Consider the following 22,843-nt stretch of genomic DNA (forward strand, 5'->3'; position numbering starts at 1 on the left):
ATATACACAGTTTTCAGTAACAGGTAAATAACGTGATTCCTAGTTTCGTGTAGAACTATTCACTGTATTTCTTATTTGCAGATGTTAATTTTTTTATTATTATTAAATTTGAAATAAATTGACAATTTCTGAGAACACCAGACAAGTGGAGTTGAGGGAGTAATCTCTATTCCGAGGATTGTGGTATTGATGATGATGATGATGATGAAGTAAGCACAGACGACATAACTTTAATATATGTAAGTATGTATCTACTTATTTTCTATACATGTTACTGTTAAGTGACTTGAGCACTTGTAGTGGGCCAGGCAACGTGCTAAGGGGGAGGGGAAGGGCAGAGCAGAGATACAAAGCACAAACTACTTTCTAAGAACAGACATTCTTAATGGGGGAAGCAAACTGCAAATGACTACGGACATACAAAATACAGAGGGTGAATGCAAAGCAAGCTCCGAGGGAAGACACTCCAAAGCGAGGGGCGGAAGGGCCTGGGGATGGGAGGAGTACTGGGCGGCCCAGCGAGTTCCGGCCTCACCCCGCCCCAAGGAGTTCACACGTGCATGGAGAGGCAGCTTTGCGCCCGCGGCTCGGGTTCACAGGTCTCCCTACCTAGTTTTCCCGAAACTCAAAGGGCTCTCCCCAGAATAGAAGGCGCCTGCGGAGCCTCTGGCTGCTTTTCTCCTTGGAGCGGCGGCCCGGAGGCGGCGGCACGCGGGAACGCCGGAGAGCCGACTGCCCAGGCCGCCAGTCCCGCCCCTCGCGCCCCGCGCCTCCTCGGGCTCGCCTCGCACCCCCCGCCGCGTTCCGTCCGGTGAAGGGGGTGGATCTCACGGCGACAGCGGGGCGGGGCGAACGGCGTGCCTCGGAGGGCGGGGGCGGGGCCTGGCGGCGGAGAGGAGCGCGCATGCGCGGTCGCCTTTGTGTGGGTCGAGCGGCGGCGGCGGCGGTGGCGGTCGCACTGGCTGGCGGGCAAGAGGGGAGTCCGGGCGGCGGCGTCCGGCGCGGGAGCCGGGGTGCCACCATGGTCAAGAAGCGGAAAGGCCGCGTCGTGATCGACTCGGACACGGAGGACAGCGGCAGTGACGAGAACCTGGATCAGGTAAAGGGGCAGGCCGCGGCGGGGGCGGGAAGGAAAGGGCTAAGCGGGGGGCGGCCGGGCCGGGGCCGGAGCCGGGCCGGGGCCGGGGCCTCCACCTCCGAGCGCCTGGCCCTCCCTCACTCCTGCCGTTTCTCCTCTTCTACCCGCCCGAGCCCGTCCCCAGAGCTCCCGGGCCCGGAGCAGCCCGACCCGGGCCTGAAACCGGAGTCCGCGAGTACTTGGCGCCTGGGTGGTGGGGCGGGGACGGGAGCGAAGCGCCCCGGGGCACCGGGGGCTGAGGGGACTGGGGGAGGGGTCTGTGCCCGGGGCACCGGGGGGCGGGAGGGGAGGCCGGCCCCCGGCCCTCCCGGGGGATTCTGTGTCTGGCCCGGAGGAGAGAGTTAGGAAGTAGCGCTGCCGCTTCCTCCCGAGGCAGGGAGGTTTCACGAGTGGGAGTGAGCGTGTAAGGATCGCGTTGGGCAGGCCGGGGACTGGGGGAGCTAAGGACACACTCCGGGCTGCTTCTGGGCCGGGGTGGGGGGTCGAGGTTGTCCCCGTGCGTGTTTGCCGGGCAGAGATGAGATGGGGTTGCTTGCGTTCCCGAGAGTTTTGGAGACCAAGTCCAGGTTGGGAAGGCCCCCAAATGGGATGTCAAAACAAAGTTAACAGTAGCAAGAGAAGGAAGCAGGTCAGATACTGTTGTACAAGCCCTGGACAGTTTTGTAAGGTGGCCTGGAGGGCCTGTGGCAGAGGCCTGATGGGAGGACCTTTTTACTCAGGCATCCCAGAATCCTTTCCTACTTGGGGTTTATGCAAGAGACATTAAAAAACAACTTTTAGCCTAATGGCTTGAGAGTTAACCTGGGCCCGTTCTGTCCTTTGGAAAGTGCTGTGGGGAGGAAGCAGCCTCCCCTTAGGCACAGCTAAGCTGTAGTAGGAAGAGCATTTTCTGTGTTTTATTCATACGTGCTTAGAAGGAAAGGGATGTTGTTTTCTCTAGTGTGTTACCAAAATGTACATTGTAGAAGCTGGTCTTGAAGTAGAGGTGAACAGTTTGTTTTGTTGAGGCCCAAAGTCTTCTGTATCCAGATATTAGGAGAGGGAAGCTCAGGACTTAACAGGGGCCATTAAAGAGAGGGAAGAAGGACTTTTTGAGAACTGAAAGTGAGGGAATGAGAAAAAAAAATGAAGATAATTTTATTTGGAGACATAAATGGAAGGGAATCTCATACAAATAGATAAGAAGTCCTGTTTTTTACAAATTTTAGTTGTCTGCAGAAATTTGAAAAATGTTAGAAGATAGAACTTTAATTGGGAATTAGGAGGATTAAAGTTGTAATATTCTCAAGTTATAAAATAAGACTATTTGGTGTAGTGTTGGTAAAAGATTTAAACTCTCTGGGTGAAAGTAGCATAAAAAATGAAAAAGATGGTCCTAAGACATCTAAGTCCAGATACATGTGCTAGAAATCTGCTCTTTTGGTGAATGATAAGAGATACTTGGCGTGGGAGGGAAGGGAAGGAGCAGCAGTGGTCTAAAAGTTCAGTTCTATCTCACACACACAAATACATTTTATTTATTTTGCAAAGTCTTGAAAAGTTATTTGAAAGAATTAAGAATGTTGTAGTGGTACTGGTAGAGAGGTAAGACTTGTCCAGGACACTCAAAGGGGGGGGGTGGAACTTCACTTGAGCCAAAGATAACTTCATGATTTAGAAATTGAAGAGGCTTTAGAAATCTAACCTTATCCCCTCATTTTACAAATGAGGAAACCAAGACCCAGATAAGTAAAATGACTTGTCCATTTAATTCAATCTTCTCTTCTTCCATCAGTATTAACTTTTTAAAGATCAGTGCAGAATAAAATAAAAATTCATTTTCCCAGTACATGTTTCCACTAATATAAGTGCTAATGAGCAGTAAATCACTGAATTTTTTACAGTGTACCCCACAAAACATTCTTCAGAAAGGCTTTCAGGAAGGAAAGAGTCTGAATAATTACTTAGAGGAGTCCTGTGCAGTGCAGTTCAGAATTAACTTTTTAGCAGTTTAGTACTTTTCCTTACTTTTTATATTTTTGGCATACTGATTTTATTTGCTAAGATAATAGTTGAAATCTGTGTCCTGAGTGGCAGTTGTTTTGTGTCCTGATCCTTGTGGAAAAGTGTCCTGATCCCTGTGGGGGAAAAAACATGAAATACCATCAAGGATCAGAAATCTATGCTTCTTGAGTTGAGGCCCCTTTAGGTGAATATACTACTTCCACTTGCCCTATCTGCTCATTGCTAGGGTCCTCCAGTGTCTCCAACCAGTAACTGAGTATTTAGTTTCAGAGAGGAATTGTAAGTAAATGGAATTAAGAGGGAAAACCCATTCAACTTCCTTTCTTAGCTTGGATACCCCAAGGAATATCAAGTGTGAACATAGAAGTAACCTCACAAATGATGTTTGAACTTCTGGAGTTGTTGGTCCTTCTGTTACATCTCTAAGGTCAATTGAAGCTAAAGGAAGTTCTTTAGATAGAATCACATAATTGTAAAGGAGCCATTTTTTACTTTTTTTTTTTTTTTTAGGTTTTTGCAGGGCAATGGGGTTAAGTGGCTTGCCCAAGGCCACACAGCTAGGTAATTATTAAGTGTCTGAGACCAGATTTGAACCCAGGTACTCCTGACTCCAAGGCCGGTGCTTTATCCACTACACCTAGCCGCCCCCTTACTTCAGTTTCATCTCTCCTGTCTATTTCAAAGTTTAGGATTAAGCCAAAATAATCTGAAAAAGCTAAGATATGGGAGGTATGGTTTTCAGAAATCATTTGAAAACACTGTAAGCACAGAAACTCTAGAATCTGCCTTAGTTAGCAGTAATCAAGTAGTTATGTAGCCACATTTAAAATTAAGCAAATCTGTAAACTCTCTAGTTAGATTCTTTCAAAGAACTTTCCCACTTTGAATAAAAACCCATGACCTTTTACCTCTAGCTTCTAGCTATACCAAAATGGTGTGCCTCCCTTTCTGGCATGGCATTTTGGTTCCATGTCATTATGAAATAAATAGCATCAGAGGAGCTAGAAAAAAAGAAACATCACTTATATATTTTAGAGATGAGGGCTGTTTTTTGGTGGTGTTTTTATACATATGCTAAAAAAGTCTTTCCCAATCTTTTTGACTATGTATGAGACCTAAATTTCATAGTTCTCTATACACATTCTTATACCACTTGCAATGACCTCTCTAGGGCCTGCCCACCCCTTTCCAGGAGTCTGAAGCCCACAGGATGGAAACCCTTCCTAGACTTGGATTCATAAGTTTCTTATTTTCTTTATGGTTTTATTTAGTCTGTTTTTCTATACTCTTTGCTGCTGCAATGTGCCAGGCACTCTTGGGGGATGGGGATATAGATACGAAAGAGATAGGACCCTTCCCTCAAGGAGTTTATAACTTTCTTTAACTTCAATTACATTTACCTTTGAATTGACTCTTGAGTTTTTTAAGGAAGTTTTTCTTGGATACAGATACAAAAGAATCTTCTTGTCCCCTAGGAGCTTATAACTTCTAATAGCATTAATTTTTCTTTGAGAGACTAGGCCCATAAATATTTTTAAGAAACTATCTTATGGGATTATATGTTAAAATTGTTATTAAACTGAGGAAAAAACTAGAATATTTTAAAGTCATATTTCTTATTAAATATCTTTTTACTTTTTTGGAGAGCACATTTTGAAATGCAGTCTTAACTTATGGATGAGAAGTGTCTTGTTAGAAGTTTTACATTATAGTCTTTTTAAGATTTTATTTATTTTGAGTTACATTTTAGTCTTAATGTTTCATTAGTGCAGCCTATTTGTTAATTTCATTTAGTTTTTCTTAATAACAGTGGAGAGGGAGAAGGCAACTTGGGTTTTGATAGATAAATATTTGTTTGCTGTTATGGCTGTTTCCTACCTGGTTTGATTTAAAGGTAATTTGGAGTAGAGATGAGAGAATATATAGTTCTGTTTTTAATTCATACTTAGACTTTATTTTAGTACATGATTCCTAAACAGATTATTCTTTAATTAGGCTATATATGGGAGAAAGAAGGGTAACCAAAAAATAAAAAAATGGTAGTTGTCACTTATTTTTGTGTTTTTTCTCTTGGAGTTGCTGAACTAGAGACTGAGGATATAAAGACAAAAAATAAAAAAGCCTCTTGCCCTTTTCCTAGTGGTACAACATTTGCTCATATAAATAAATACAAGAGAAAACACTAACCAACTGGGCATTATTAGAAACAGCAAGGTAGCACCTGAACTCTATTTTAAAGGAAGCTATCAGTTCTATCGGGCAAATTCTTAGAAGAGCTTGTATTATAGGGGGAGGAGGAGTTTATAAATTCCAACAACAGTTAATTATACCCAAAAAATCCTTCATCATTTTTTTTGTTTTGTTTTTGTAAGGCAATAATAGGGTGAAGTGACTTGCCCAAGGTCACACATGGCTAGGTATTAAGTGTCTGAAACTGGATTTGAACTCAGGTCCTCTTGACTCCAGGGCAGTGCTCTACCTGCTGCACCACCTAGCTGCCCCAAATCCTTCATAATCTGACTACCTGCAACTAACCATCACCCTTTCAACATCTGGAAGTGTTATTTTCAAATCTGAGAACTACATTGATAAACTCTAAGGCTTTCACAAGACAACCACCAGGATGGTGAGGGGGCTGAAAGAAATTTAGCTGAAAGAATTGGCAGTTTTTATTCAGGAAAATTGAAGATGGGCGGGGAGAGATGGACATAATAGTTGTCTTCAGGTATTTGAAATATTATCTCCTGAAAGAAGGAATAGATTGTTCTGTTGACTGATCCCTGATACACCTCCCCCACCACTAGCACCTTGCTTATTTACTGCCAGGAGCAACACCATCCTCTCCTTCTAGGCCTTCAGTCTCACAGGCACATCTTTAATTCTCAGTATTTTTTATATTATTAATTTAAGGCAATGGGGCTAAGTGACTTGCTCAAGGTCACACAGCTAGACAATTAAGTGTCTTAGGTCAAATTTGAACTCAAGTCCTCCTGACTCCAGAGCCAGTGCTCTATCCACTATGCCACCTAGCTGCCCCCTCCTCACACATCTTTAATTCTCACCACCAATCCAATACTCCGCCCCCCCCCCCATCCAATGTCTTGCTGGTCTATTAATTTCACCTTTGCAATAACATCTCTGGTATTTGCCCCTTCTCTCTTTGATACTGCTATTACTAGTTCATTGCCTCATGCTGTAATTATTGAAATAGCCTTCTGATGGGTTGACCTGTCTGAAACTACCCCACCCACCCATTCCAATCCGTCCTCCATTTAGCTACTGAAGTGATTTTTCTGAAAGTGCAGGTTTTATCATGCCACACATAACTTCACATTTCTGGGCCATCCCTCCCACCCCAAATCCATTAACTGCAGTGGCTCTCTATTGCTTCCAGGATCAAATATAAACATTGTTTTGTTTTGTTTTTCATAACCTAGCCTCCTTTTTTTCCCAGTCTTCTTATACCTGGCCTCCTGACTATTCCCCCATAACAAAATGCATTTGTTTCTCTTCCCCCCCCAATGCCTGCACTTTACTTCCTATACACTGATTTATTTCCTTTAAAACCCAACTAAAATGCCTTCCCCTTTCCCTCTTAATTCTAGTGCCTTTCCACTATGTAATAGCTTGTGTTGAATATTTGTTTGCTTATTGTCTCATTAAATTGTGAGTTTCTTGAGGGCAGGGACTATCTTTTGCCTCTTTGTATCCCCAGTGTTTAGCATTAATAGTACCTGGTATATAACAGTGCCTTAATAAAGGTTTGCTGTTTATTGTTCTATTTTCTAATCCACAATGAAAAAAAAGATTGCATATGAAACTGTATATGTGAATACACAAAGAAGACAAAAAGAATTGTGCACAAAAAAGATAGTAAAATTTTCATATCTATAGTTTGTTTTTAAAAGTGCATATTAAATTTTAGTGATAAGAAAATTTCCATTTGATTCTGTATCACCTTTTGAACTTCATTTTCTGTGTATTTTTTCTCTCTTTAAAAATGTCACTTCACAGTGACTCAATCTCTACTCTTATCTGACCAATACTTGGTACAAAAAAGGCAAAGCAAATCAGCACATTGACTTAATTTCTGAAGTCTTTGTTATTGCTTTGAGTAGAATTCTGAAGTCTCTTAAAGTTTTACTATTGTGGTTACTGTAGAAATTGTTCTCCTGGTTTCACTTATTTTGCTCTATGTTCAGTTAAGTCTTAAGTATTGCTAAATTGTTCATATTTATCATTTCTTAAAGTACATTAATATTCCATTACATTTGTATGTCACTGTTTGGATACTTCCCAGTTGATGGGCATTTGTTTCCACTTTGCTGCTATCTCTTACTTTACTAGCTCCTTTAGTGTGAATTCTTTCTTTTTCTCAGAATTCCTTTTGATAACTTCTATTCTAAGTCACATAATTTAACTCTAAATTACTTACTATCTTGTTTCATGTATGTTCATTTGACTCACCAACAAGATTGTAAATACTTGAAAGTTTACAATTTGTTCAGTGTCAGGTCTAAATATTCTTGAGAAACCTTGTTTCCATAGAGACATTCATAGTGAATATATTTTAAAATACTGTTTTCTTTAGTGGTTAAAAGTGGTTTGTGTTTGAAATAGTAGAACCCACATCCCACTTTTTTATAGTCATGAAAAATTTGGGATGAAATTTGAAATTGTTTTGGGACCAAGAAATAAGTGGCTGCTAAGTATGGGAGATTGTTTGTAAATTAAATGTTTAAGTTACTTGCAAAAGATGAATAGAGGGGTGGCTAGGTGGTGCAGTGGATAAAGCACAGGCCCTGGAGTCAGGAGTACCTGGGTTCAAATGTGGTCTCAGACACTTTATAATTACCTAGCTGTGTGGCCTTGGGCAAGCCACTTAACCCCATTTGCCTTGCAAAAACCTTAAAAAAAAAGATGAATAGAAGACCTTGTAAAGTAAGGATGTTAAAATTTCATGTCTTCATATGCTTGAAGCTAAAGATTCTAAAAGATAAAAATGAGAAAGAAGTGTATTCTGAGCACAGAGGAGGGCTTTTTTCAAGGATACAGAAATGGGAGATGGCCTGCAAAAATTCAGAGAGCAATATATAGGCTAATTTGACTGACAAGCCTGAAAAAGGTGGTAAGAGATGACAGGGAAAACAGCACTTTGCTGTAAGTAGACTTCTTTCTGTCTTCATTGGTAGTCTTCTTGTCTTGCCATTTAATGATGAATGTGATTCATTAGTAATACTCAAGAAGCTGAGTGTGACCCCCTAGTCCACATCTTACTCCTTAGACTACTTAGCTAGAAAGAAGTTCCTGCACTTTCTTTAGAGCTTTAGTTTTTCTGTATGTTGTCTGTCTCTTAAAGACATGAATAAATCTTTGTAGATAAGGGATAGCCTGCTGCTGTTGGGTAAACCCAAGTGAGGGAAGTGCAAGGAGAACCCCTGAAGCACTATATGATTATGTCAGTTGAGAACTTCCTGGTACAGGAACTCCATCTGCCTGTGAGATTATGACCCATCTATGACTTAAAAGATAAAATCGGAGGGAATTGCATGGAGCCTGTAGAGATTCCGACTTGCCACCCTTTGGTAACTTGATTTTTAATATTTAAATGGAACCTCTTTGTAGCATGGAAGTGGGAGACATTTCTCTATTGGTGGCTAACCAGTAACAAATGTTTAGGGTATGTTAATATTTCAGAGGGAAATAAATTTAAAATAGAACTAGTGTTTCTTAAGAGACTATTGAAGTTTTGTGCTTGGAGCTCGGAGAAATAAAAGATGAAGATCATCTAAATCATGATAGATTTTTATCACATTTGTATATGCCTCCTGGGAAGGATAATTAACTGGTTGTCTTTTTTTCCTACTTTGTTTTCCAAGTTACTTGAATTATTTAGTTTAGCTGCTCATTTGTCAGTAATATTGAAAATTACTGAGAGAGCTAGGTCTGGAGTCAAGAAGACCTGAATTCAGATTCAGTCTCAGATAATTTGTGATGCCAAGCAAGTCACTTAATCATATGTCTGCCTCAGTTTCGTTACCTCAATTAAAGCAGGTATATGGTGAGAATATTTAGATGACTAATTTGGATCTGCAAAATAATGAACCATAGAACTTCAAAATTGAGAAAAACTTCATAAGCCATCTACTTCATGTTAATTTTATTTTTTTCAATTACATGCAAAGATAGTTTTGTAAGCTTTTGAGTTCCACATTTTTCTACCTACCTCCCTTCTGCCCCCCCTTTTCATAAAAGCAAGTAATCTGGTATAGGTTGTACATGTACAATTATGTTTAACACATTTCCATATTGGTCATGTTGTGAAAGAAGAATCAGAACTAAAGGGGGGAAAATACATGAAAACAAGATATAAAACAAGTTTTTAAAAGTGAAAATAGTATGCTTTGGTCTGCATTCAGATTCCATAGTTTTTTCTGTGGATATGAATGGCATTTTCTATAACAAGTTTTGTAGAATTATCTTTGGTCACTAAAGTTTAGTGACTGAGAGAAACTAAGTCCATCAGAGTTGATCATCTCACTGTGTTGCTGTTAATGTGTTCCATGTTCTCCTGATTTTGCTTACTTTACATCAGTTTATCCAAATCTTTCCAGACTTTCTTTTAAGGCAATGGGGACTTGCCCAAGGTCACGCAGCTTGGCAGTTATTAAGTGTCTGAGGGCAGATTTGAACTCAGGTCCTCCTGACTCCAGGACCCGTGCTCTATCCACTGCGCTACCTAGCTGCCCCCTTTCCAGACTTTTTGAAAAATATTGTAAATGTTAACTCCTGTTCTTAAAATTACCTTCATTTTAAAATATCTTTTCCTCTTCCTGTGCACATAAGGAGAGTCAACTGTTGTAGCAAAACATAAAAGAATAGAAAAAAATGAAACAATTCAGTAAAATTAAGCAAAACATTGAACTGATTACAATTAGTGTTCCATACCATGGTTCCCTACCTCTGCCGAGAAAATAGGGAGGTGCCTTTTCCTACCTCTTTGGGGCCAAGTTTCTCTTCATGATTCTACTGCCTTTTCAAGTATTTACACTATTCGTTTTCATTGTGGCCATTGTGTATGTTTTTTGTTTGTTCATGCCATACTTTGCATCAGTTCACATGTTTTCTGTTGCCTCTTCCAGTTCTTCTTAGTTGTTTTTTACAGCTTAGTTATATTCCATTAAATTTACATGCCACATTCTGTTTTACCTACTTTGTTCTAGTTCTTTGAACAAAGAGATGTTAGGGATATTTTAAGATATGGGGGGTGTGTGTTTCTTTTCTTTTTTGTAATTTACATCTAGGACACCACTGACACTTGCAGACTCCATGCCATCAAGGTGGCTTGGAGGCTCCAGTGAAAAGAAATCCACACCCCTTGAGCAGTCAGTCCGCTTTGGGATACTTCTTAATTGTTTGGAAGTTTTTCCTTATACCAGTCCTAACATTGCTCTTCTTTCTGCTCTCTGTGGCCAAACAGAACCAATATAATTCCTCTTCCAACAGACGAGCTTTCATATATTCTAAGATATCATGTATCACTTCTCTTCTACCAACACACCTCCTCTCTTCTCCAGGTTAAACTTTCAATTGATACTTAAGTGGCATGAACTTAAGGCCTAATGTCTTTGTGTGGTGCCTAGAACTGAATACAAGATTATTTGTTATCTAGTCAAAGCAGAGTAAAATGGCACTAATCTCCTTATTCCTGAAAGCTGTACATCTCCTAAAATCACTTGAAATGGGTTTAAGCTTTTTTGACTGCCATACCATTATTGATATATATTGATACCTTATAATCCACTAAACAATTAGGTATTTCTTAAATAAATTACTGTTTAACTTTGCTTCATCTTGTAAATTCCGTTTCTCAAGCCCCCACATGCAAGATTTACATATAGGGATAGGAACTAGTCTTGTGATTTCCCTAGCATGAGAAATTCCCCAAGTGAGCAATGTTTGGACATTCTCACAACTTTGAAAACAATGTCTAGATTCTTCATGTATATTCCTATTAAATTTACTCTTATTAGAATTAGCCTACGTTTTTAGTCTGTCACTTTGAACTTAACTCTGTTAACTCACCTTGATAGCTCTCCTCTCTCCACCTCCACGCCCCCCAGCTTTGTGCCATGTGCAAATTGGATAAAATTCCACATATGTCTTCATCCAAATCATTGATAAAAGTATTAAATAAGAGTCAATCATAGATCCCTGGGGAACACCACTGAAAAGAAACTTTGAAAATTGACATTGAATCATTCACGAATAATATTTGAATTCCACCATTCAGCCATTTCTAAATCCTAATTGTATTAATATCTAGCTTATATCACTTTTATATGATAATAATATGAGATATTTTATCAGACAGTTGCTATAATCTGTCTAACTTTCTTTTAGTCTAGCATGAAATCCTGTAGGGAGGAAAAAAAAGAAAATGGGTTTATTAAATGTTTTTGATAAGGTCTTTTCTAGATAGTCACTTTCTCTTTTATATGACTTTTCCCAGGAATTAAAGTCAAATCTATTGGCATATTGTTTGTAGTTTTCATTCTCTTCTCTTTTGTGCAAATGCATGGAGAGCGACTAAGTTCTCTTTTACTGTCTCCTTATCTTGGGTATCAATTCCCTTTTGACCATTTTGTTTTGTCCTTTATAGTCAAAAGTTATTTCCCGGGGCAGCTAGGTGGCACAGTGGATAGAGCACGGGCCCTGGAGTCAAGAGTACCTGGGTTCAAATCTGACCTCAGACAGTTAATAATTACCAAGCTGTGTGGCCTTGGGCAAGCCACTTAACCCCAATGCCTTGCAAAAACTACCCCCCCCCCCAAAAATGTTATTTCCCTTGATTGAGAAACAGAAGCAAAGTAAGAATCAAATAGCCTTATCCCTTCTTTGGTTCTTTTTTTTTTTCAATATACCTTAAAATGAACCCCTCCCCAAACTTCTTTTCCCTGTCTTCCTTTGCTGTCATATTGAGTTTCATCATTCTGTTTCTTTCCTTACAGGATCAAGTCATGCTTTATGTTTCTCCTTCTCTTAACTTTTATTTTCAATAAAAGATCAGATCATGAACACTAATAAATAAATTCATCAGTTTACTAAACAACCTAGTATTTGTGACATTGGAAAGAAGAGAATCTTGAAATCCTGTTTAATTAGTAGAAAAATAAAGTAGCTTCAAACTTTGATTTGTCAGTAAAGATAGCCCATTTGAAATGGAACTGACAGTTTATGAATCTCAAGTGTAGGACTTTATATGCCATGGGAATTTTTCTGACACAAGAAAACAAGAATTCATCTAAATCTGAAGCTCATGGTAGTTCTAGTTTGCTAAAGTTTCAGGTTGTGATAAGATTACCAGTCTTGGAGTCATAGTGACAGTTCTACTTAGACCAATGAGAGCAGTTTATTGTAAAGTTTGCTCTCCAGTAAGATGTTGTTTTATGGTTCTCAGAAGAGGTAGCTACTTATTTGGAGTAACTTCAGTTTGATTTACCCACTGCTTTTTCTTTTTTAAATATATAAGGATATACAAATAATTTAAGAGAAACTTGATAGAAAGTATTTCCAATAATTTGAAAACCCAAGAGCTCTGACATCATAGTTAGGTAGCACTTTCTATATTATATTCTTGGATTAGAAGTATTTAAATATGAATAGTTCAGGTAATGAATATATTTTGCCATTCAGAAATATTTTTTCTCTATTGAACAAAACTTATCATTCTTTTTTATTCCATCTAGGAGCTCTTATCCCTAGCCAAACGGAAACGTAGTGACTCCGAAGAGAAGGAGCAACCTGTTAGTCAGCCTGCGGCTTCTTCAGACTCTGAAACATCTGATAGTGATGATGAGGTAGGTTACAATGGTTGTGGTGGCAATGGAATCTATTAATTTTCACACAGTTCTTACTATCTGAGGTGTTTTTTTTTATAGTCATGTAATATATTCCTAAAATGGGAAGCATATTCTTAGAACTAGTAGAGTACTTTGGCAGAAAAGTTGACTGACTTGCTTATAAAGCAGGAAAGGAGGGATTTGAATCTGCATCCTCTGGCTTTGAAAATCTTCTGATTTGAAATTCCTGCAAATTTTTCCTAAGTATTCTCTTCTCCAGTTTAAACATTTCTAATTCCTTTAGCTTGTCCTCATGGGGGATTATCTAAAGGATAATTATTCTAGAATTCTTCCTCTAAACCCTATAGTTTATTCTTTTTAAAAGACAATACTAGAACTCTTCTATAAAACAGTGAATCCAAAACCCTGATAATACCATTCAGTATTATTTAGGCATACAGTATTTCACTAAGAAATAAATGATAACTTTTTTTTGAATCATTTTTTTTTAAGATTTTTTTGCAAGGCAAATGGGGTTAAGTGGCTTACTCAAGGCCACACAGCTAGGTAATTATTAAGTGTCTGAGACAGGATTTGAACCCAGGTACTCCTGACTCCAAGGCCAGTGTTTTATCCACTACGCCACCTAGCCACCCCTGAATCATCTTTTTTTTACTGAACCTCTCAGATCACTTTGGAGGAAGGAGGGGATAGAATTCTTTGGAGGAAGGAGGGGATAGAATTGCTTAAACGATACTTCCTATTTTCCCCTATAAAACTTCAAGCAGTTCTTTTTATTAGTTCATTTCCTGAAAGCTGTTTTAACTCTAGGCCCCAGAGATTGGAACAATATACTTTTTTATTTTAAAAATTCCATTAGAACAAGGTATTTGAAAGTATTTAGAATTTGTTATAATGGGATTTTACAATCAGTCCTATGTATATTCAGATAAAAACTGCATTCTGCTTCATTATAGTGTTCCATAATTTTGAATCATTTAACAAATAAAATTGTTTTTTATAGCAGTGAATGTTTCCTAAACTTAAATAAGAGTTATATCCTTTAAATTATTGTAATGGGGGCGGCTAGGGGGCATAGTGGATAAAGCACTGGCCTTGGAGTCAGGAATACCTGGGTTCAAATCTGGTCTCAGGCACTTAATAGGCCTCAGACACTTAATAATTACCTAGCTGTGTGGCCTTTAGCAAGCTACTTAACCCCATCTGCCTTGCAAAAAAAAAAAAACTAAAAAAAAAAAGAAAGATAATGAGATTTGAAAAATCAAATGTCATTATATTTTAATTCTATGGTAGTGGTTTTTTCTTGATATTTTTGCATGACATATTTGAAGTCTTTTTTAAAAAGTTATTTAAAAATACAATTTAGCAAACTATATTACCAAAGGAAAAGTGTAATTACCAAGGCAGGGTCTCCCTGGAAACTGTGACAGGGGCAAGGTAAAGCATCTAGCATGAACTCTACCTCTCATGTGTCTTATCTCCCGAAAAGCCTTATAGCTACCACACAAATGATGCTTGTGTGGTCTGTTTCTGTGTTTATTGTCAGTAGGAGGTGGGATTTTTTTCATCCCTTTAAGTTATAGGTGAACCAGTTAAAATCAGCACCCTTGGTTTGACCTCCACCAAAACAGGAAATGAAACTTCTTTTACTCTTTGGTCATATCAGACCTCTGACTTTGCTGAATTGTTTTTTTTTTTGTAGTAAAGATGTTGTCTGACCTGACCAGCCCTGCTTCTGTGTGACCTTGGGCAAGTCACTTAACCTTATTGCCCCCACCACCACCAAAAAAAGGAAAATTCATAACTAGGAAATGGAGTGACTTCTTAAAGGAATTTCAGGGAAATCCATGTTACCAGATCATGGTAAAGATCATCATCATGTAAGACCATCATGAGAAAGATCATTATGTAAGACTTGGAAATATTGGAAGGGATCAGGTTATATAGGGTTTTAAAAGCCAGACAATGAGTTTTATATTTTATAGTGAAGGCAATATGAAGTCACTGGAATTTATTGATTTATTGTGTTTGTGTGTGTTACTTAGACCAGCATCCTGTACCAAACCCTACTATGTCACTTTTTGAAAGGTTGCTTACCTTTGATCTAAGCCATTTACCTCTGATCTAATAGCTACTGATTTAACAAGCATATTTCAAAAATCAAGGATGTGTCTCAGTCTCTTAAACTATAAAATAAGAAAGATAACTCAAGAATTATTTTTTATTTAAGGTAATGGGGTTAAGCGACTTGCCCAGGGTCACACAGCTAGGCAACTATTAAATGTCTGAGGTCACATTTGAACTCCTCAGGTACTCCTGACTTCAGGGCTGGTGCTCTATCCACTGAGCCACCTAGCTGCCCCCAAGAATGACTTTTTACAGCCCTTTACAACTAGTGAGGTGCTAAATTATCTTTTTTAACACAAATTCTCCACATCCTTGGAAACTTTCTGGGAGGGAAACTTGGCTTCAAAAAGATTTAAAGTGATCTCTATCAGGAATCTATATACAGCAGAAACCTGGTTTCCAGATTTGAAAGCAGACAAGTTACCTACTAAAGTTCTCCTTTATACCTCTCGTTTGTGTATTCTAATTTATCTTCAAACCATCTTAGAAGAGTAGTTAGGCGTCAAAGGGTTAATGAATACTTTAGTGATTTCTTGCTATAGCATACAATAGTTAGATAATCATGGTTAGAATGGGCAATGAAGGGGAAAAGCAAAAATTGTTCAACATTCTTTGAGGATGAGTAGATGCAAAGGAAGCAAATGAAAATATATTTCAAAAGCATTAAGGCCTTAGTGTGTGCATGCATGCATGTGTGTGTCACAATATGCATAGATATTTTCAAGGAGGAAAGTTTGAGGATAATTATGAGAATTGACGTTAGAGAATGATAAATTTTTGTCTTGCTTTAGGTTCATTAGGCTATGTTTTTTTGTAAACATCTGAAAATACAAAATAGGAGTTCTAAGAAAGCCCCAAATCTCCCAAAATTTGTTTGTAACTAGTAAAGGTGGGGTCCTGGAGGCCACAATATTAGGCAGTTTGCTTAACTTTTTTATGGGAAGATTCTATAGGGGAGTCACTGGGAAGTGACTGTGCTACAACAAAATTTATCAGTTAAAACAATAGTGTAAGTGACAAGGAGGAAAAGAAAAAGTACAGGAGGATATACACTATTGTGGCTGAAAGGAAACTTGAAGCCTTCTCGTTCAGGGCTGAGAGAGAGAGAGAGAGAGAGAGAGAGAGAGAGAGAAGAGAGAGAGAGAGAGAGAGAGGCAGGCTGGCAGAGGTGGGTGACTGACCTAAGGAGCAGCCTGCTGATTTGTAGGCTCCAGTCCATGCAATATGTTGAAACTAAATTTACTTGGCATTAAAATACCAACCTCTTATGACTTCTTTTAAGCTGTGGTTCTTTGTCTTGTGAGCTAAAATAGGTGGATAAAGAACCAAACCTAGACTCTACTTTCATGCCCCTGGGACTTTCTATCAATTTCGACAATTTTAACTAAACAGTAAATAAAATTGAAAATATAAGCAGGGTGGACTCTAGGCAAAATGGCTCCCAGTATCTTATTTGAAGGGAAGAGAAATATAAAGAGACACTTTGATAGCAGAATCCTGTGATGGAAGCAACTGGCGAGATCTCTTTAATTTTTCTTCTTTTATGTCTTTGCTTCCTTATGGCCTTCTAGGCCCTTTCTTTTCTTTAGTTTTTTCCTCAGTTTTACATCTCCCAGAATCTGCCTTTTCCTCCTAATTGATTTACTATTATATTTCTGTCATCCATATCAGTTACAGGTGTCTACTAGTATTTGTGTTTTCTCTTTGTTATTGGCCTCAACATTTTTAGATTCAGTAAATCCTCAGTAATGTGACCTAATATGGAATGGGGTTAGGGGATAGTATGGAGTGTAATTGATGATAATTATAAGTAATAGATCATTATTTTAGCTTTGTAATAATTACAGTAACAATAACGTTGACCAAGGCAATATACTATAAAGTATAAGAATCTTCTAAGTACTTTAACACCCAGAACATTTATATTAACAGATTGAATGCAAATACAGCTCCAAAAAAGCATTTAGTGTAAAGTTTATCATTTATCCAGTTCCTATGAATGAGATAAGCCATATACATTTTTTTTAAATAGCTGATGGGGCAGCTAGGTAGCAGTGGATAAAACACCTGCCCTGGAGTCAGGAGTACCTGGGTTCAAATCCAGTCTCAGACACTTAATAATTACCTAGCTGTGTGGCCTCGGGCAAACCACTTAATCCCATTTGCCTTGCAAAAACCTAAAATAAAATAAAATAGCTGATGCTCCTTTAAGTATAGAAACTTTTGTTTCCATTGTTTCAAGAGTAAATATTGAGACTATAAAGCTTTTTGCCCCAGACTTGAAATAGCCATGAATTGGGGTACTTTTCCAGTTTTTACATCTAACTTTTATGTTTTTAACTATCTCTTTTCCACTGGCATGGCTTGCTATTATTGGTATGCTTGCCTCCCCTCAAATTTGTGAATCTCTTTATAGTCTGAAAGACAGATAATGAAGCTTATTAAAAAATATATAAAATAAGGGTGAATAACCTGATTGAAAATTTAGTCTTTCTTGATTAAAAAAGGGATATGCTAGAGTATCCAAATTCTGACAAAAATCTTATAAGTGTTTTGCATAATAGACTGCTTTATAGACCTCCTTAATGCTGTTAGTCTTGTTACAACAAATTCTAAACTGCTAAATCATATTTATGGTCTATACCAACCAGTTTAGCATTTAATGGGTTTTTAATCACTTGGGTTTCATTTACATTTGTCTTTTTCTCCAAATCTGTTATAGGTGTCTTCTAAAGGCTGATTTCATTACTTGTACTTTTCAGCTACTTCTGCCCTTTCAGAGCTCTGACCCATCCCTCCCAACCATAATTAAATTTCTATAAGTAGAATCAATAAATAATTATACTCTCTTTATTACCTTTGTAGGTAATAACATTTATCTATTAACTCCTTAGGACCTCCTCTAATTGAACACCCATTTTAGAGAAAGAAAAATTTTAAAGCACCAATAATGAACAAACCCAGAATTTGAAAGAGTAAACCATTAAGGGTGGCTATGGATAGAATTTTTTAAAATTTATTTTTATTAAAAATATTATTTGAGTTTTACAATTTCCCCCCCAATCTTACTTCCCCCCCCCCCCACTCCCCTACGGAAAGCAGTCTGTCAGTCTTTACTTTGTTTCCATGTTGTACCTTGATCCAAATTGAGTGTGATGAAAGAGAAATCATATCCTTAAAGAAGAGACAAGAAGTCTAAGAGGTAACAAGATCAGACAATAAGATATGTTTTTTCCTAAATTAAAGGGAATAGTCCTTGAACTTTGTTCAAACTCCACAGCTCCTTGTCTGGATACAGATGGCACTCTCCTTTGCAGACAGCCCAAAATTGTCCCTGATTGTTGCATTGATGGAATGAGCCAGTCCTTCAAGGCTGATCATCACTCCCATGTTGCTGTTAGGGTATACAATGTTTTTCTGGTTCTGCTCATCTCACTCAGCATCAGTTCACCCAAAATCCCTCCAGGCTTCCCTGAATTTCCATCCCTCCTGGTTTCTAATAGAACAATAGTGTTCCATGACATACATATACCACAGTTTGCTAAGCCATTCCCCAACTGAAGGACATTTACTGGATTTCCAATTCTTTGCCACCACAAACAGGGCTGCTATAAATATTTTTGTACAAGTGATGTTTTTACCCTTTTTCCTCATCTCTTCAGGGTATAGACCCAATAGTGGTATTGCTGGGTCAAAGGGTATGCACATTTTTGTTGCCCTTTGGGCGTAGTTCCAAGTAGCACTCCAGAAAGGTTGGATGAGTTCACAGCTCCCACCAACAGTGTAATAGTGTCCCAGATTTCCCACAACCCTTCCAACAATGATCATTATCCTTTCTGGTCATATTGGCCAATCTGAGAGGTGTGAGGTGGTACCTTAGAGAAGCTTTAATTTGCATTTCTCTAATAATTAATGATTTAGAGCAATTTTTCATATGGCTATGGATTGCTTTGATCTCCTCATCTGTAAATTGTTTTTGCATATCCTTTGACCATTTGTCAATTGGGGAATGGTTTTTTGTTTTTAAATATGACTCAGTTCTCTGTGTATTTTAGAAATGAGTCCTTTGTCAGAATTATTAGTTGTAAAGATTGTTTCCCAATTTATTACATTTCTTTTAATCTTGGTTACAGTGGTTTTTATCTGTGCAAAAGCTTTTTAATTTAATGTAATTGAAATCATCTAATTGGTTTTTGGTGATGTTCTCCAACTCTTCCTTAGTCATAAACTGTTCCCCTTTCCATAGATCTGAGAGGTAAACTAGTCCTTGATCTTCTAATTTGCTTACAGTATTGTTTTTTATAACCATTTGGATCTTATCTTGGTAAAGGGTGTTAGTCTAATCTAATTTTCTTCCATACTAACTTCCAATTATATGAATAGAATTTTTTAAGGACTTAAGTGTCCGAGACTGGATTTGAACCCAGGTACTCCTGACTCCAAGGCCAGTGCTTTATCCACTGTGCCATCTAGCTGTCCAGTAGTTTTTAATCTCAGATGATGTGAATGAGATAATTATAGTTTTGTTAAAAAAAATTCTGCAATATTCACAGTATGACTCTTTTTCATGATTACATGCACACACTGTGTATGTATAAACATGTATCATATTGTATACCCTCTTAGGAAGGAAGGAACAAAATTTATAACTCAAAATTTTTAAAAGTGAATGTTAAAATTTGTCTTTACATGGAAAAATAAGGAAAAATATAAATATAAAATATAAATATAAGGAATATTATATATAAATATATAAAATATAAATATATATATAATATATATAATATAATAATATAATATATATATAAATATATATATAAATATATAAAATATAAATATAAATATAAAAATAAGGAAAAAAAAGGAAGAAATCCTGCCAATACTGAGATACATGCCTTGAGAATGAAGTTTTAATCCAAAATGAACTGCCATTATATACCAAAACTGATAAACTTGGGGCACTAGGTGGCACAGTGGATAGAGCACCTGCCCTGGAGTCAGGAGTACCTGAGTTCAAATCCAGCCTCAGACACTTAATAATTATCTAGCTGTGTGGCCTTGGGCAAGCCACTTAACCCCACTGCCTTGCAAAAATCTTTTTAAAAAAACCTGACAAACTGATAGTTTTTATCCTGAGGTAGACATTTTGAAAATACAGATATAGGGTTGAAAGTGGTAGATACTAGTCATGAAATAAATCCATAACATTTTATTAAGGGATTTTTAGGGGATGTCTGAAGAATGTCCTTTTTGGTTATATTGTAGTAGAAAGCAGCTGTGATCTCTCATTGAATTCAGTCAGTCAGTCACTTAACATTTATTAAATCTTTCCTGTGTTCCAAGTACTTTGCTAAGCACTGGAAATACAAAGATAGGTATGCATGAGTACACTGGCAACTAGGAAGTACAGAGAGAAAAGAGAAGAGGACCCTACAGTCCTAGTGTGGACATTGAATCAGCAAAGGACATTAAAAGGAGCTGTTGGACTTGGAAAGAGTCTTTTCTCAAAAACCTGGAGAAGAGAGGTATTCAAGGAGAAGGAAAGGTGGACCACAGTATCCAAATCAGCAGAAAGATCAAAAGATAAGGATTGCCAAGTGACTATTAATAAGGATCTTTATGCAGAATATTTGTAATTTTGGTTTGTTTAAATACATACTTTATCTCTTCTTATGATTAGCTTCTCTCTTTTCCCTCCAGTTTTGTATGAGTTCTTCTTTTCAATTGCTAACAAAGCACTATTGAGTAAGTAGGCCACTTTCTGTTTCTTTCGAGGTCCTTCAGACTGGAAATGCAGTGCCTCTTGCCCAGTGATGGCAGGTTCCTTTCTAGATTGATTTCCCACCCTCTCACCTCAGGCTATCTTGGGCAAGGAAAACCTTCAAAACAGTGTTGTGCCATGTGACTTGCCCTTCACCTCAGAAGAAGAAAAGGTGGTAACCTTAATGGGTAGACAGCTGTTAGGACTGTCTCATGAGTTCAGGGAGCTATTTTAATGTTTCACTCCCAATCCTAATTATGCTTTTGGATTATACCAAACACAAACAGGAAGTTGGTGGGGAAAAGGAAGGAAAAGAGGGAGAAGTTGGCCTTGATAGTATGTGCACCAGTGTCCCCAACTGCTGTCTTTTTACTGTTTTTTCACTTGATCCTGCAGTATACTTGAGCTGCCATAGCTTCTATCTTTCTTGCCTTTTAATCATAGCCAGAATCTTCAGAAAAATAGCATACACCCTTTGACCCAGCAATACCACTACTGGGTCTATACCCTGAAGAGATGATGAAAAAGGGTAAAAACACCACTTGTACAAAAATATCCATAGCAGCCCTGTTTGTGGTGGCAAAGAATTGAAAATCAAGTAAATGTCCTTCAATTGGGGAATGGCTTAGCAAACTGTGGTATGTATATGTCATGGAACACTGTTTTTCTATTAGAAACCAGGGACAGGAATTCAGGGAAGCCTGGAGGGATTTGCATGAACTAATGCTGAATGAGATGAGCAGAACCAGAAAAACACTGTTACACCCTAACAGAAACATGGGGGTGATGATCAACCTTGATGGACTCACTCGTTCCATCAGAAAAAAAAAACAGATTTGTTATCTCTTAGATTTTTTATCTCTTAAAGATATGATTTCTCTCTCATCATACTCAATTTGGATCATGTACAACATGGAAACAAAAAAGAAAAAGAAAAATAGCATACAGTGCCTGCTCCCAATTCTTTAATATCATTTAATTTTTAAACCCCTTATAATTTATCTTCCAAAACCACTGCTCTAAAAACTCTTCTAGAAGTGATCTCTTAAATGCCAAACCCAGTGATCTTCTCTTCCCTCCTCCTCTTCTTTTTGAACCTTTGAACCTTTGACTATTCTGTCCTCTCTTGGACACTGTTTTCTACTAGTTCTGTTTGCCTATATGCTCATTCCTTCTTAACCATCTTTGCTAAACAACAACAACAATAATAATAATAATAAATATAGCTATCATTTAAATAATGTTTACCATGTTCCCAGTACTATGTAAGGTCTTTACAATTATTGCTTCATTTGAACCCTTGGAGCTAAGTGCTGTAATGATTCTCATTTTGCAGATGAGGAAACTGAGGGAAGCAGAGTTTGAGTGACTTTTCCAGGATCACACTGTAATTGAGGGAGGATGTGAATTCAGATCTTCTGAGTTCCAGGTTCAGTATTTTTATCCACTGTGCCACCTAGCTACCATCTAGATCAACATTCATCTCGTACTCCAAACATGGGTGTCTCTTAAGATTCTGTACTGAGCAGTGGATAGATAGAGCACTGACTCCAGAGTCAGGATGACCTGAGTTCAAATTTGGCCTCAGACAGTTAATAATTACCTAGCTGTGTGACCTTGGGCAAGTCACTCACCTCATTGCCTTGCAAAAAACCCCAAAATTCCTGTACTGAGACCTTTTTTTCGCCTCTTACTTATTCATTTATTAACCCCTTAATATATCTTTGCTAGGAAAATTATTATTTATATATACACAGTGCTAGTCACTCTTCTGAATTTAATTTTGAATGCTTTTTTTTTTTTTTTTTTTTGCAAGGCAGATGGGGTTAAGTGGCTTGCCCAAGGCCACACAGCTAGGTAATTATTAAGTTGAATGCTCTTTTTTAGCCAGGTATCCCATTAGTAGTTGGATCACACATCATATCCAAAACAGTCATCTTTTTCCCAAAC

At 37.9% G+C, this 22,843-nt stretch overlaps 1 protein-coding gene across 1 annotated transcript in view; it reads left to right on the forward strand.

Annotated features, from left to right (window-relative positions):
- The first annotated feature begins 363 nt into the window (after positions 1-363).
- RTF1 (RTF1 homolog, Paf1/RNA polymerase II complex component) overlaps positions 364-22,843 on the forward strand; it is a 44,044-nt gene continuing 21,564 nt past the window's right edge. Inside the window, exons 1-2 of the mRNA XM_074235136.1 lie at positions 364-1,099; positions 12,892-13,002. Coding sequence (XP_074091237.1) covers positions 905-1,099; positions 12,892-13,002 — 306 coding nt within the window. The 5' untranslated portion in view covers positions 364-904. The remainder of the gene's footprint in view (positions 1,100-12,891; positions 13,003-22,843) is intronic.

Source organism: Macrotis lagotis, chromosome 4 (assembly GCF_037893015.1).
Source record: "Macrotis lagotis isolate mMagLag1 chromosome 4, bilby.v1.9.chrom.fasta, whole genome shotgun sequence".
Classification (NCBI taxonomy): Eukaryota; Metazoa; Chordata; class Mammalia; order Peramelemorphia; family Peramelidae; genus Macrotis; species Macrotis lagotis.